General features: G+C 41.5%; 1 protein-coding gene across 2 annotated transcripts in view; it reads left to right on the top strand.

Annotated features, from left to right (window-relative positions):
• LOC101745243 (uncharacterized) overlaps positions 1-12,157 on the top strand; it is an 86,164-nt gene extending 74,007 nt beyond the window's left edge. For both annotated transcript variants that reach the window (XM_038015819.2, XM_038015821.2), the window contains 10 exons: positions 101-281; positions 728-873; positions 1,534-1,635; positions 2,164-2,282; positions 2,699-2,793; positions 3,273-3,977; positions 8,018-8,135; positions 9,034-9,142; positions 10,209-10,323; positions 11,050-12,157. In XM_038015819.2, the coding sequence (XP_037871747.1) occupies positions 101-281; positions 728-873; positions 1,534-1,635; positions 2,164-2,282; positions 2,699-2,793; positions 3,273-3,977; positions 8,018-8,135; positions 9,034-9,142; positions 10,209-10,323; positions 11,050-11,053 (1,694 nt within the window). In that variant the 3' untranslated portion in view covers positions 11,054-12,157. The remainder of the gene's footprint in view (positions 1-100; positions 282-727; positions 874-1,533; positions 1,636-2,163; positions 2,283-2,698; positions 2,794-3,272; positions 3,978-8,017; positions 8,136-9,033; positions 9,143-10,208; positions 10,324-11,049) is intronic.
• The last annotated feature ends 3,877 nt before the right edge of the window (positions 12,158-16,034 follow it).

Here is a 16,034-nt window from a genome sequence, read left to right as displayed (position 1 = left end):
ATTTGTCCAATCTTATAGGAGGGCAGAGGTATCCATTTAAGTTGTACAGTGCATAACTGTTGCTCTATTTAAATTGCGTATGAACGTTGGCATTTTGCAGGAGGCAGATCGTATCAGAAGCTGGGCTTCTGCGATTTGAACTTGGCGGAGCTGGCGGGCGCCGGGGAGACGACGAGACGGTGCCTGCTCGAGGGCTACGACAACAGGACGAGGCAGGACAACTCGGTGCTCAGGCTGAGGATCAAAATGAACATGATCTCGGGCGATCCCTTGTTTAAAGTGTAAGTTGCTTACTTAATATTGAGAACCTTACAGTTTGGGTTTATTTGCACCTTAAACTGTATCTATTATGTTTGCCTCTTGAATACAAAGTTGCCTGCGGACGGATACTGCACGGGTTGGTACCGCCACCCTTCTTACATCTGCCGGGAAGCAATGATGCGTTCCGATAGGATAGTCGTTTTTGCCAAGCTCTTAAGGTGGGCGTTTGTTAATGTCTATAGACTCCAGTAACCACTTTACACCAGATGGGTCGTGAGCTTATTGACCCGTGTAAGCAAAATATATATTTAATTGTATACAGTTGATACTAAAGTGCTTTTAAGTATTGCGCGTCCTATTTGACTTTGAAGGTCTAAGAGCTATTTAGAATAAATCTCGTGTTTATTGATTTGTGAATTGTCTGGTTTCGGATGACGTTGATTAACTGGTCAGTGCTGATTTCCAGGCCGGAAAGGAAGCAGGAGGTGGCGGACAGTAAGGGCGGCGGCGATAGCGGGTCGGAGAGCGCGGCGGGCGGCGCCCCGGACGACGACTGCGCCTCCTCCACCGCCAGCTCGGGCTTCGGCTCGCTCACCAAGAAGAAGAATTTTGGTATGTCCCTTCAGCTGCCGAGCTGTGATGCTCATCACGACATACCTCTCGTGATTTCAACATTATAAATATTTAAATTTTAATTTTAATGTATGTTTTTTTTGGCCAAGGTCTTTCGAATATCTAAAGCAGCGGTCGGGGAACTTTTTTAATTATTACCCCAGAATATTTTTGTGAAAATTGATATTACCCCATGGGGAAGAACAAAAAAAAACGAAATCGCTTCTTTTTAGCATCTTTCATATTATATAGCCCCCTTGATCATTTTTAATTTAAAAAAAAAAATTTTTTTTTTTTTTTCTGTTCGTTTCGTTTCATCGAGTATGAAATCACAACGATTTTAAACAAGTTTCACTGCAATATATACTTTTTACTCACAAAAGTTTCATTTTTACCCCCCAAAATTTCATTTTACCCCATTTGGGGTAATTTACCCCGGTTCCCCGACCGCTGATCTAAAGCATACAATTTTTTTTATTGCCCTTAAAGCAGACGTGCATACGGCCCACCTGATGGTGAGTGGTTACCGCCGCCCATGGACTTCAGCAATGCCAAGGGCAGAGCCAAGCCGCTGCCTACCCAAATGGAAGGCATAAGTTAACTAATTCATAAATGTGGTATAAACCAGCCTTTTTTATACGTTTATTTGTATATTTGCAGACGGTGGAGTCTCACAGTCCCTGACCCTGGTACCCTCGTGTGAACTCCCCACGCCGGACTCCGACGAGTCACCTCTTGCCACCTCCATACCTGACCATCCTGGTAAGGACAATCTCGATAACGCAATCCATCAGGAATATGCGTAGTAATTTCTTAAAATCCATGCAATCTCTATCAGTCACAGCGGAATCGGGTTGCATTAATCATAATATCGAGAGTTGAAAGGCTATTCGGTTTAAGACATTTTTGTAAATTTACAGGAGAACCATTTTAAGGTTAAAATTTAGAAAAAAATATCATAACAAAAACACTTCTGCATCTATTTGAATGGAGTAAACTTAATTGAAGTTCGATTACCTAATAACATTGAATTGATGCTAATACCAAATAAAACGCACCTTTAATTACAAAGATAAATGTCGCGTGTTAAACGAAATGTCGCTTAAACCAAATAAATAGCCTTTCATCCCTCGACATAAATAATGCAATTGTTAAATCTTTACATATATACAAATTGCTCATAGTTCCCCTTTTTAAATAGGCAATAATGACTTTTATACTTGACAGTTGGTATAGATGTTCTAACACGTCTTTAAGGAGTGCGGGAAATAATGTGAGTGACTTTTTCAGCCTTAACGATAAGCGCGTGCACGACGGTACCGGCGCCGTCCTCCTGCGCCTCCTGCCTCCAGCACCAGCACACGCACTCCAGGAACTCGTCCAACACCTCGGGGGACATGAGCAGCAAGGTACGTCCCCACCGTCTGCGACCTGTTGACCCTCAGGCCACGCGGTGGTCTGTGGAGGGGGGTCGATTTTAACATCTAAACAGCGAGACAGAGAAAAAGTTCTTAGGATACTTTGTTGTATTCTTAAATTTTCCGTAATTAATGATGGTGGAGCGCGTTTTGAGCCCGCCGTAAGATACCACCATCCTATCCGTTTCTGCTACTATGTAGGTCATGCGTCCAACTTGTACGACAGGACCGCCGTGTTGCAGTACACTTGAAACTTCATGTCTGAAGGTGGTATTTACATTTGGCATGGCTATTGGCTCCGATAAGAACTGATTGATATCCAGTTGATATCAGGGATTTGCAGGTGAACCGTGGGCTCGTCTACATCTGCAGCAATATAATAAAAATGAGTGGTGTGTTATATACAGGCGTCAGGGTACGGCAGCTCGTCGGCCGCCTCCGCGCACTCGCGGCAGAGCTCCGAGGGGGACTCCGCGGGGGACGCCAGGCCGCACCACAACAGGTACACGCACACACACGCACACAGACGCGCGCACACGCACACGCACGCACGCACACAGACGCGCGCACACGCACACGCACGCACGCACACAGACGCGCGCACACGGATCCAACAGGACTACACACTACTATCTTAACTTGGTGGTGATCCGTATTGAGCATATAAACACCGACGTTGCAGTTTCCTTCCCTGGTTTTTGTTAAATCTTTTTTGTTTTTCTTTTCTCGTTCTGTGTAATTTCGTTGTAAATACGACTCAGTGTCCTCGTAGATATACAAACAATAATGGATGTCATGCAAACACATACATACATAATATATGCATGAATTTTGTAATGAGACTGGTCGTGTACAGTGCCCGCTTGTTTACAAACTATGTTTATGTTGAGCACATCACTAACGTCTATATTTTTTATGTATACGCTTTATTAATTCAATTATTTTGTTTGTCCCCACCTCGACCCCCTTGCCCCCCCTCAGTATTCGGTTAGAGCGCACAACCACTACCACAACCACCCTGTACGTCCCCTCCCAGACTTGCAAGCACACGGGCAGGGCGCTCTCCAAGCTCTTGCTCGAGAAGACCGTCATCAGCGAGACGTCGGACGTGTTCCTGACCCCCAACACGACCCTCACCGGCCCTCCCGATGTGATCCCCCGCCTCGCCTTGCAGTCCCCCTCCAGCGAGGAGTACAAGACTCCGGACTCGACTCTCATAGAGAACGGACATGAAAACTCGTTCGCGATGCCGACCTACTTCGACAAGAAGAGGAAGGTGGCCGCGACCATCATCAGTGCCGCTGTCGAACCTCTCACCAACTTCCAGATCTTCAAACAGAAATCTCTGAACACGATCCCGGCGCTGCTCGAGAAGAATAAGAAAAACGAGGAGCTATTCAACAATTTCCCGTTCCTTACCCCCCTGGCGCACAGGAAGAACTCGCTCGTGTCCAACGCGAACCGACTGTCCGGCTGCATAGAGGACGAGTTCTACTGCATACCCTCCGATCCGGAGGCGGACCCCGGCTCCGACAAAGTGGACATCAGAAACAAGTTCAGAAGTCTCTCAAACCACGCCCTCAACGAAGAGGTGTTGACTTCCACGCCCAAAGCAGACGTGGTGGACGGAGTGATGCACTGCCAGAGGATGCCGTCCCTGCGACACAGCTACACCGGCGCCCTGAGGTGAGTGTCCCGTGTGCTTGCTTGTCCCTCTGTCTCCCTCCATTCCTCCTGTAACGTCTGCGTACTAATCGGGGCTTAAGGCTATTCAAGGATATGTTCTGTACTTGTCTCTTCTCTAATGGTGTATTTTTCTGTTCTGCTAATTAAAAAAAATGGTTTAGTAATTTATGATGAAGCAAATAATGCCTGTTTCTTTATAATATAAATAATTATTAAGGTTTTGTGGTCTATTATTTTACTTCAAATAATTTACTACTAGATATGTGTTTTATTTACAAATATTTTGTAATGATGTAAGCGTACATACAAGTGCGGCGGCCCGGTGCAGTTCCGGCGGCGGCCGCTGCGACGGGTGCGGCGCCACTGCGCTGCGGCCGCACGCCTCGCCGCTGTACGTCACCCCGCCCCCGACCCCCCGGCCCCCGCCCCGACCCAAGCGGTCACACACGCGGACAGACCGTATGCGCTGTTCGTAGGCTGATAGTGCATCCATCCATTAACGAATTTAGTGTAATGGGTGGAAAGGTTCTTGAGCATTTCTGCTTTAAAATTAGGAATACGTATCCGTGAATTATATTTGAAAGTATCTGAGCCACGTGTGTGACCACTGTGTGCGTGCGGATGAATTATCGTTGTGTTTACACAGCTCGGTAACAGTGACAATATCCAAACCAAGAATCGATTTTACATTCCGTTGCTTGTTATCAAATAATATTTTTATGCTAGTTCCTTCAAAAGCCAGTAACTTCAAAACCTTATGGTCTCAGGTGCCGTGCCAGTCGGGGTATCCATAAATGTTTTTTTCAATCTTTGATTCATTAAAAATGAAATATATTTCTACCAATTTTACTTTAAAATCTAGTCAAGTGGCGCCCCTGTCTTCGCGAACTTGTATCCTAAAAAACTTAGATAAAAATAAATTTTATTTGATCCGTTAGTGATCTATTGACACTACGTTTGTGTTTTATACTTTTGCACCGCACATATAGGTAAACAAGCAATGATTCATTACTGAGTGACCGTACATTCGTCGCTCCGCACCTTATCGCCATCATTATTGATTCATAAATCACCCGACTACTCGTGTGTCCATCATTTGGCACGGATCTTTTAATAAAAAACTTGCTAAAATAAAATTATGTAATCGTCAATTTGTTACATATTTGACTTGTTTTTTTTTTGTAATAAGGTTCTTATTGGCTTTGGAATTAAAATTTATCTGAGTATTCTGAGTAAAAAATTGTAAAAAATATTGATAATTTGAGATGCATTATTGACACACTCGTATTTATATAAATAAAAAATTGTAGGTGTTTATTTATAGGTTTTGGCACACACACTTTATTTATTAGACTTTCAGATTTGAAACGGAAACGTTTTAGATACTGTCGCTGTTGCCCCGCTCGTGTTTAGTGTCAGCTGTAGTAGATTTTGGAACCACAACACTCAGTGAATCACCGCTCGTATTGGATCTGCCATTACCACTCCGGTATCCTGCCGCCAACGATACGAAAACCTTTTGTAACGAAACTGATTTTTGTGGTTTCATATTTGGATGTTGTAATGTGCCGTGTGTTTCATTATCGATATTAGATTTTGATATTGTATAAAATATAGCTATCCTAAATATAATCAGTAATGTGTAATTATATAATTTAGTGAATCATTGAAAGGTATTTCAATGCATAAGTAATTAAATAGTTTTAGTTTAATTATATAATCTAAGACCGAACGAGAAACATGTTCTCGCTATCCTACTCGTACGTCGGTTCAATACTGATGGTGACGTCACTTATATATTTTAGACAACTACCCCGAGCAGCAGATTTCAAATGCCTCTACACATCTTATTCTGCACGGGCTCAGAACATAACCTAGACTTAGTCAATCGTCGCACCTGCTAAGTTTAACTTTTTGACGATCTACTCTTGTTATTTTTATCGAAGCTTACACTTTTAAAATATATTTATAGAGAAACAAAGCTCAATACCTCTCGATGGTTCAGATGTCATTGATGTGTTTTTTCTTACAAAAAATTTTTTGACTGTGTACTGTTGAGTCTCTAAGTAAACATATTATTATCTTTCTCTTCTAAGAGTATATTATTATTGCTGCTGTACACAATATGCTCTTTTCTAATGTTAATTACTAATTTATCATTATTGATTAGCATGTCAAAATGTTTAAGGACATATGCTTGTGTAGAAATTTATTGTACTTTTGTGTATATATTATAATTTATATTTATTATTTAGTGAAGATCACTAAGTCACTAAGCCCGTAACTAAATGACGGAGTGGTCCTGTCACTCGTAGGTATTATTTTTAAATTATATATTTAATATGAGTCGACTATTATCAAAGCCGGCAATCTGACTTTTGGAAAATTATTGGTAAATCAGAAAAACGAATTATTGACTTTGTATTCCATTGGCAGTCACAAAACTCTTCGGAACGACATCTCAGATAAATAACAGGTTAACTATTAACCTTTATTTAATGCAGGTTTTGAACCGTATTCTTTGAAGGAGACGATTAAATTCAAATCAATCTGTATTGACATATCAATAACATTTTTTTGTCCAAATGCACAGATTGCCACCTTTGATAATAGACGACTCATATCATACTGTTTGCATTTGACCTCAAACAGTGGAGATTGGGATTATCAATAATGTTGATCTGACGGATCACGCTCATAGAACCTCTGGGTCTACAGAGAGGCTTCGGTTCTGAGCGAATATTTGGAATGATCCCGTCATGCATCTTTGAGCATCTTCCCACCCACTGCCGTTTCAAGTCACAATGTCCTTCACAGTGATCGCACGCGCGATGACGGTTGGTCCTGAGCTGTTAGACTATCAAGGGCAATAAAAAAAATATTTATGACAAGTAATCAAGAATTCTTTAAAGAATGATTGTCACCCGAGTTTACCGCCGCGTTCATGAATGAAGTAACGACACTGTGCCTAGGGATGTGCGTACATTTATTTAAACATACATACATATTATATTATTGTAATACAATTGTAGGCACATTACGTCAATTCGTTTATCAGTGGATTTTTTGTGGGGAAACGTGTAACGGTACAATAATAATTGGAATCTCAATAACTAAGAAATAGTTAAATATAAAATGGGACAAATCTTATTTATTACATAAATATATGTATATACGTTTATTAATTTAGATTTAACAGCATGTCTGTATTTGCATTAATTAATTGTAGAAATCAGAGTCGTTCAGCTAAGCACAAAATAAATATTGAAGAAAAAGTAACTTAAATGCACTTGAGAATAACGTTAACAATTGTCTCCGTAAAAACGACGCAATGAATTTCGATTTTGATTTCTATAATTACAAAACACAGTAACGATCGGTGTTATGAACGATCGTGGTCCCGGGGCCACACCGCGAGCGCTTCTTGCAGCATCTGGTTATGGTGATGGTACAGTGATGTCAGGCGGCCCGGTACCACGATCCTGGCTTTTACCGCCACGAAGTTGGCTTTTGCGGTAGGCAGCGGCTTGGCTCTGCCCCTGGCATTGCTGAAGTCCATGGGCGACGGTAACCACTCACCATCAAGTGGGCGGTATGCTCGTCTGCCTACAAGGGCAATAAAAAAATAATAATATCAGTTTCGATCTCTCCGTTTACTTATTTTCTTTTTAAATCGATGTTCTGGTACCAGTTACTGTGTTACAAATAACCATATATGTATATGGTGACGTGGAGCATGGGTTTTTGCATGTTTGTCTATTTGGATGTAGTCTGTTGGTGAAATTGATTTCTTAATTATTATTAATTTGTAAAATTTATTCCGAATGATCCTGGTTTAGTTTAGTCTCGATTTAAATTAGGATATTAAAGATGGTGAGTTAGTTATTCAATCCCATTGAAACTGAGTTTGACGGTTAGACTAGAACTCGATGATGCTCCAAAATTAAGTAGTAATTTTGCTCCAAAATTAAGTAGTAATTTTGGTCTGCGTTGAGTGCAACAAAGATTATGTGTGTTGTGATGAGTAGCGTTGTGTTCAGGAACCCGTCGTCGGCGTCCGAGGGCGGGTCTCTGGAGCGCGGAGGCGCCGCCCTAGAGCGACGCAAGCGGGCCGCCGCGCTGCTCGCCATGGCGCCGCCCGCCACCGACGACTCGCAGGTCTGTCTGTCTGTCAATTACTTTATACATACATATCGATACTTCACTTCCAAATACTAAAAATTCAAATATATACAAATATTTATAAGTAATTTGTCTTTTTAATATTTTAAATAGGTACTTAAAGATCTAATTTTCCGAGATGATTATGTATATCGTATTTGTGTGTCCAGCCATAAACATTCTGTACGACACCCGTTTTGTTGGTGTCATTAATTAAATGTTTAGAAAATTGTCGGTGTTATTGCATAGAGGGGTGGACCGGACCAGCTCATTTGATCTTAAGTGGTTATAGGAGTCAATAGACATTGCTACGTGAATGTCGTTATACGGAATTGAGAGATTGGTATCATTGTTAATTTTAAATGAATATGTGTTCGTCATTTGCAACACTAGATACAAGAATCCTAATGCGTGAAAGTTCAGTTTGGATGCATACAAAAACAAAACATATCGTCGTCTCGCATTAAAACTGTATAATCTCAAAACTTACTATTATAATTTTACAGGAGAGTGTTTTAAAGGTTTAACGTGTTATATTTTTAATATTAATCATATTTGCAACATTTATTTTTTATTATTACCAGTTACATTATCTGTCTTTTAAAGTAAGATAAAATTATGTATTAATTTTGTTAATAGTAGTCAAAACATAGGTAAACAAAAAAACTACGCTCTTGAGAGTATTTATGAGAAAAATACTAGTGATACCAAATGTTTACGCATATTAACTCAATTCCGAATATTTTTGGAAATTGTATTTTAATGCGAAAAAGCGATATAAGAATAAGCTCTGGAACTGAGACCTGAGTTCGCTTAATAAATGTACACACGGACGACACCTCAGCATCAGGTGAGAGATGTAACTATAAAGTGTCCGTTGTCTGTGGTCCGGCAGCACGTGGCCTCGTGTCGCGTCGAGAACACTCGCGTGAACCCGGACTCCCTGATCGACGAGCTGCTCGCCGCCACCGACTTCCGAGGGGACCACGACGACGCCGCAGAGAGTGAGGACACTTAACGTCTTGTACACTAGATTGGGGGGAATCGGGACGCTTTCCAATTCCAACGCAAATTTTCAGCGGTTTTTCTTAGGGTAATATCAATAAAATTGAGATTAAAATGGTCCCGGAGGTTTAAATTTTCATATACGATGTATTATTATTCTACATAGTTCATTGAAAAATATAAACAAAAACTTAAAAAACTAGCTTGAAGCTAGCTAGCTACCCTGGCTTTTGGGGGTGAATCGGGTCACGTATGGGGATCATAGTTTTTCGATAGGACTGGTACTGTTTAGTTGTTAGGTACCTAGGTACTTACCTTTAGGTTACCTACTTAGGTACCCTAACTTTGTTACAAAACTCTGTTGACCAAATTAAACTATTTAATATTCTTAAACATTAAATAAAAGTCCTCTTCAGTTCAACAAATTTAAATCTCACAAAAGCATTGTGTCATCCCAGATTTGTCCCTATTCTACCCAATATACGGTATTGTTTTCCCTGTAACATATTGTATCCAATGGTTTTAATAGGACGTCATCGCGTACTGACTCTGCAGTGCTGACGTCAGTCGACAACCTCCACTGGTTTAGCGGGAAAATTGAACACGCTAATTAAACTTTTTTCTAAATGCACTGTGGATAGTAATATTTATGGCCCTCCGAACCTAGCCTCATTACGCTGCGCAGAACATAAAATCAGGTATCAGCGGGACGTGCGCGGAGCGCGGAGGCAGGGCACCCGCGCAGTAGTGCGAGTGCTACGTTCGTACACTAATCACATACTCGCTGAGCTCTGACAGTATCGTCGCGTTTAAAATACTTTTATATTGTTACTTCTTTGTTATTTATTTTTCGTTTAATTACAAAAATATGTTGGTTATGAATTGTCCACACGACTCTACCATGTGCAAGTTCGTACGTTCGACGGCTACATTCAGAGCGGCCATAAAGATTGGCGAGTACTATACGTAGTTTTGAAAAAAATTGTTCATAAAAAAATTGAAAAGTGTAGAGGTAAATTTTTTAAAAAAATTCTTGAAAGTCATAAATCGTGTGTCGGCTTGCAGCGTCGGGCCTGCAGCTGTTCATCGCGCGCGACGGCACCGCCGAGCTGGGCACCCGCCAACGCCAGCAGCAGCGCGCGCACTACCAGCGCGTCGTGCTGCAGCCCGCGGACCACAGGTCTGCACACACTACCGCTCATACCACGACCCCAAATATACGCTACCACCAGCACTGATCGAACCCAAAATATATTGTTTGTTCATTATGTGTATTTTACAAAACTCTGAACTCAAGAACAGCATCCGCCCAAGCCCCTTCCGCGCCTGTAGCGGCCCCCGGACCCCGCGCGCGCCTTGACACGCCCCCGAAACGATAATTACATTATTAGGAAATTAATACGATTCCAATTTATAAGCGGCATTCTCTTAAAAGATGCTACATTTGTTCCATCACTTAATCATCGTAATTTGATGCTTTTATTTTGCAGAAAATTTTAAAGGATTATTGAGAAAAATAAATGAAACTATAAGTTAAAAAATATATAAAAAGAAATGCAAAATTCACAGCAACATAATTTTAAATAGTTATCTATGAATGTTATTAACTTATTTAAAACGTTATGCGCGTCTGTAGAGGTCGATACCAAATGCCCATAATCAAACTGCGTAAATAGTCGGTATTCTGACGCTCCGAACTTTATACGCCTTAATAGGGAGTCGATCTATCGACGGTTCGCGCTCAAAGAATTAAAACAATCGCGACCTTCCCCTTCCGCTCCGGTCCCCAGGGAGACTTTTACTTTTCAAGTCATTTAAGTTTCCTGGTTTAGGTTTTACAGGGTCTGTCAGTTCTTTTTCTTCTGTCTTGAGAATGAAATATTTCAATACCGTAAAACGATTCCAGGTAGCCAACGGTATTTGAGGAGGGCGTCACCGAGGAAGGTCTCGTGACGCGGCGTGACGCGACGTGACGTGGCGTGACGTGACGCGACGTGACGCGCCCCCTCTGCGTGTGCCACCTGCTCGCGTGCGCTGCCAGCACCGAGTGAACACTTCCATATTTAATTATGCGACGAAAGCAACAAGAGACATCATTTTATTGCAATACAATTTGTAAAATAACAACAATCATAAAATATGTTTCAAATGTATTAATCTACTGCGGACTATGTTTCAATGTTTAGATATTGTTGTTCGTGCTCTGTGGCGGGCGCGCGGGCCCGGCCCACTTCGGCCGCGTTGTGCCGCGTAGTGCCGCGTACAGCGCGATGCGTGCTAATTGTTAATTTAAATTAAACCAGTTAAATATTATGCTTATATTAATTTATTGTGTATAGTTGCGCGGCGGCGCGGCGTGACGTCACGCGCGTGCCATACATGTTGTTTGTTTTCATTTTGTATCTAAGGGCGGGCGCACGTTGTGTCCCGCGCGGACGAGCCACCGCTGTCCCGTGTGTGCCACTGTGCCGACCGGGGGTTGCGATTGTAAGGGGAGCCGCACGACGATTTAATGTTCCTATGTAATGACTAGCCACGGCGCTTCCTCCACTTATCTAAGTTCGTGCTGTTCACCAATACTTACCTCAGATATTGTTCAGAGGAATCGAGTTAGAAGACATTATCGAGTAATGTCCATCTAAACAATTTCGTCTGTACTACGTTCGACGTGACGGAGCAGTCGGTCCTGGGCGCTCCCCCCTCTCCCCACGAGGGGGCCGGGGGGCGGAGCGTCCCTGGTGCGGATTGAGCTATCAAATATTTAGTTGTGACATCGTGGTGCGGCCCGCGGGCGCCGGCGCTGTTCCGGGTCGACACATCGGTGTCAGCTGTGATTCAAACGTTATGATTAGTGCTGTATTGTGACTTTATATTGTAGGTTACGTTTTTGTATTTTGTTAAACATTACAGGGTCGTTGACCCGGAACAGCGCCGCGGTAATGTAGCGGGGGGCGGGGGGACATGTTGTCCGGAAGTCTGTACAGTATTGAATAAAGGACGCGTTTAGAATTCGATTTGTTGTTTTATTTTGTTACTTTTGTTAAACGACTTAAAAAATGAAGTTCCCTATTCGAATGTGTTTTATGTGTGTTCGTAAGCTCCGAACTATTGTCTAGATAAATCGATTTCTAGGACTTTTTTTATCTGACTGATTTTTTAATTACGCTTAATAATGTTTAATATTTAAGAGTCTTCGAATAGAGTTGTTCGGTTCTTATTTTGTTACAAGTCGGTTTTCTTTGGTAAATTTTTGGTAAAAGTAAAAGAATGAAACAAATTCATAAGTATATTTGTTTATTGAGTAGAGGCCAACAGGCGGCGTGCTGAACACAAAATGAATCATCACACTTCGTACATTAATTTCAATCTCATAGTTAACAATTTAAGTACATTTTACTTAACATTACACATCACTACACTTAGTGTCTTAATAATATAATAAAATCGTAAAACTCGTGATATTTACACACTTCGCAATACTTAAAGACTACAACGTTTAGTCGATTATTTAAAAGTTTAAGTAAAAAGAGATGATGGTGGACGGTAACTGTTTTTCGCAAGTCTCACCACACAGCCGCGCTGCACACACGTATTTACACAGTATATTAACTAAGATTAGATTACGTTAGTCGATAAATTTAAAATACCGCGCGCGTGTCAAAGTTCAATGCTCTGACCAGTCGCGGCGCGGGAGGGCGGGAGGTCTCGCATCGCCTCTCAACTGCTAGAGGCACCGGCACTCCGCCGCACGCGTCGCCACTCTTATTTTGTTCAACAGTTTAATGTTGAATGGAAGTTAAATTCTTAATACTGTTACGATTTATAAATTACTTGGATATTAAACAACAATATATACTATGTTACGGTTAGTCGCAACACGTACAGTTAAATACTAAAATACAATATCTTCGTATGATTCAAAACGTCAGTTCTTCGCATGAGTCTCTTTATAGACGGTCCAGTCACTAAAATTTTAATAACAATAAGTTGTGTATCGTTATCGTTGTATCAGAAAATCAATAAAATTAAAATGAATTACCTCAGTATGCTACTCTCGTCTATACAAGGTACTATAGGAATGTGGTTTAGTTAAGTAATTGGAATGGTTCTACCGTACTGGTTTATTAATATAAGTGAAACTACAAACTATGAGAGAGGCGCGGGGGGAGGACACTGTCCGACGCGGCGAGGGATTACGATTTTAATAATAAATATCTTATTGGCTTTTACACTTCCCTGTTCAATGATATTCCAATAATATATCCTAGAATCGCTAATAGTTCACGAGCGGTGAGCACTCGCACTTTACGGCAGGTTCGAACGGAGCCACGAGAAGAGCCACTTGGCTGGACAACCAGCGCGCCAACAGAACTAATAACTTACAAAATCTTGCCGCGGACCTAATATCGCGTCGCACCGCAAACCTATACTATTACTAAACTTAAAACTATCAATAGAAATATTAATTTCGATATTATTAACTCTTATCCCACTGCACCAATGATCCATATATCGCTTCGGCTGACCGATACACCACGCGCCCCCTCCCCCCTATACATACATAATATTTACATTACAATTCGCAGATTACATCTCTGTCAGTGTATATTAGATTTGGATCGAGAGGGTAGTTGTGGAACAAAGCGATCGTATAGTAGGAGCCGGCGAAGTGACCGGTTGTAGCGGCGCAGTGCTGCCCGTGGGCTCAAGCTACAACTCTGAAGGAACCTCCTCACGATATCTTCACTGACAGCTGCTCGCTCTCCGACAGTGTGTGCGCGAGTGAAAATAGAAAGTATTCAAAGTTAAGAAGTAAATAATCTCGTTTTGAAAAGAAAATGCCGCAATGTATTCTAAAAGGCACAGATCCAAGTAAGTTCCGCGCGGAGACTGCGCCCCCGGGGGCTCGTACTACACGCTCCGTACTATTAGTACATAATATAGGTAAAGATAAAGAGAAAAAATCTAATAGAGGAATACAAACATAATAATTATTATAAAAGTCTTAGCTCGCAGCTACATACATATAAGCTTCCTACATGACCGTGCCCTACTGCCAGCCGACGGAAAAATCTTCTAAATAGTTTATCTGAAAAGGATCTAACAAAGACCGTATTTGAATTTTGTATAATTTTATGAGAATTTATTTGTATTGATTTATACATAATCGCGATACAGAATGGAGGTCGGATCGAGTTTTATAATTACTGACTTCTTGTTTGTGTTGTTTTTTTTCATTCAATTCAAGTATATATATGTTAAGTAAATAAGTCTAATATATAGTTGCGCACTACGTTTGCCCCGCGGCGTCAGTGAGCGCTCGTGAGCGCGCGTGAGCACGGACGAGCGCCGCGCCTTCTGCGGGCGAGTGCGTCTTCACTAACACGTAATTTAGAATCTTGCACGCTTCACATATACACGTTTACTTAAAGGCTAGGTCACGGGCGGCCGAGCGTGTCCAGGAGCGGTCCCGGGGTGTTGCTGCTGCTCACTCGGTCGCCCGGGGGGTTTCAACAGACGCACAGCGGACCTCAACGCGTGTAAAACATTTCCCAAAAATAAGGCACTTCGTTAATTTAATTCGTAACAATTCTTATCAGTAATAATATGTTAATACTGTTTGTCTGTTGAAATCACTTTTCTATATCTAAAATTGATTATACTAATGCCTTAATGATCTATTAATGATACAATACTTGAATAAAATTACATTTTTAAGTTCTGCCAGTAGCAACCGTCGTTAAACATGATTACAGTTCACCTACTGAAGGGGACGCCGATGGATGGGGGGCCGGGGACCCGCTGCGCCCCCCGGGGGACACTATATTTTATTTAAAGAGTTATGAAAGGCCAATTCTGTCACGATATGTCAAGCCGGTGGTTCATTTTGTTGAGTCAAATTCATTATTTTATTGTTTATTTCAGTTTAGATATTCTTCTTCTGGAGTTAATCCCTCTATTACTGCTTTGTATCTAAAGTTTGGAAATTCTTTGAGCAGTATATAGTAATAATAAGCAGAAAAAAGTTCAATGTCAAGAGTTTAAGGGAAGCCACGACCCTCGAAGGAAATTCAAAGTAACAACACATGTAAAAACGATTTGCAATAAGTTCTTTATAAAGTCATAAATATTGTTTCTATATGAAGGGGCGTTCAGGCACCAGTTACAGCCTGCATCCGCTAGGTGGCGTGGATTTGTTGACACCTCGACCTGGTCCCCCGGTCCCCCCCGACCGCTGGAGGTGGAGCAGGGCAGGGCAGCGGTCGGAAAGCTCGAAGTAACATGCGTTTAATATTTGTCGGTGTTGCAAATCGCGGGGGGGGGGGTCCGCCCACAACGTTGGTCCCTTATGACTAAAACGAATGCAAACAAGTCGGACGCCACGTACCGCCGACGTCCCGCACTCAGACGTATTCAAATCAATTGAGTTAAAATTTACTTAAAAACTAAGTACTTAAAATTATTGCATTTACAATCACATACCAATTAAAACGTTTTTATTGTGTAAATATTGCTTTTTGTAAATATTCAATTTCATTCTTAAAATATACGAAAAGTTTTATTTATCTCTGGAATGTAAACACCCGCATTATTTCATTAATATACGACACTCCCCCGAGGTATCACTTGCGAGACTGACCGCCAGCCAACAGCCGCTGGTTCAGTCGGAATGTATAACTTAACAGTCTCCAAATATTCTAATTCGGGTCGGACTGTACGTCGTCACGTCGTGCACGCCAGCCAGCAGTGTTGCCAGCCGAACGATCTAATAAATTAACTATTTCATTCATGGTAACCTAATTCACACTGGCAACACTGCTCGATCGGTTACAACATTAAGTACACAATTAAATTAAAAGCTACCGTTTCTTCTTAAAGCTAAAGATTGAG

The sequence above is a fragment of the Bombyx mori genome, chromosome 15 (genome assembly GCF_030269925.1).
Source record: "Bombyx mori chromosome 15, ASM3026992v2".
Lineage (NCBI taxonomy): Eukaryota > Metazoa > Arthropoda > Insecta > Lepidoptera > Bombycidae > Bombyx > Bombyx mori.
Note: the sequence above shows the minus strand (reverse complement) of the source record. Positions and strands in the feature narration are given on the sequence as shown.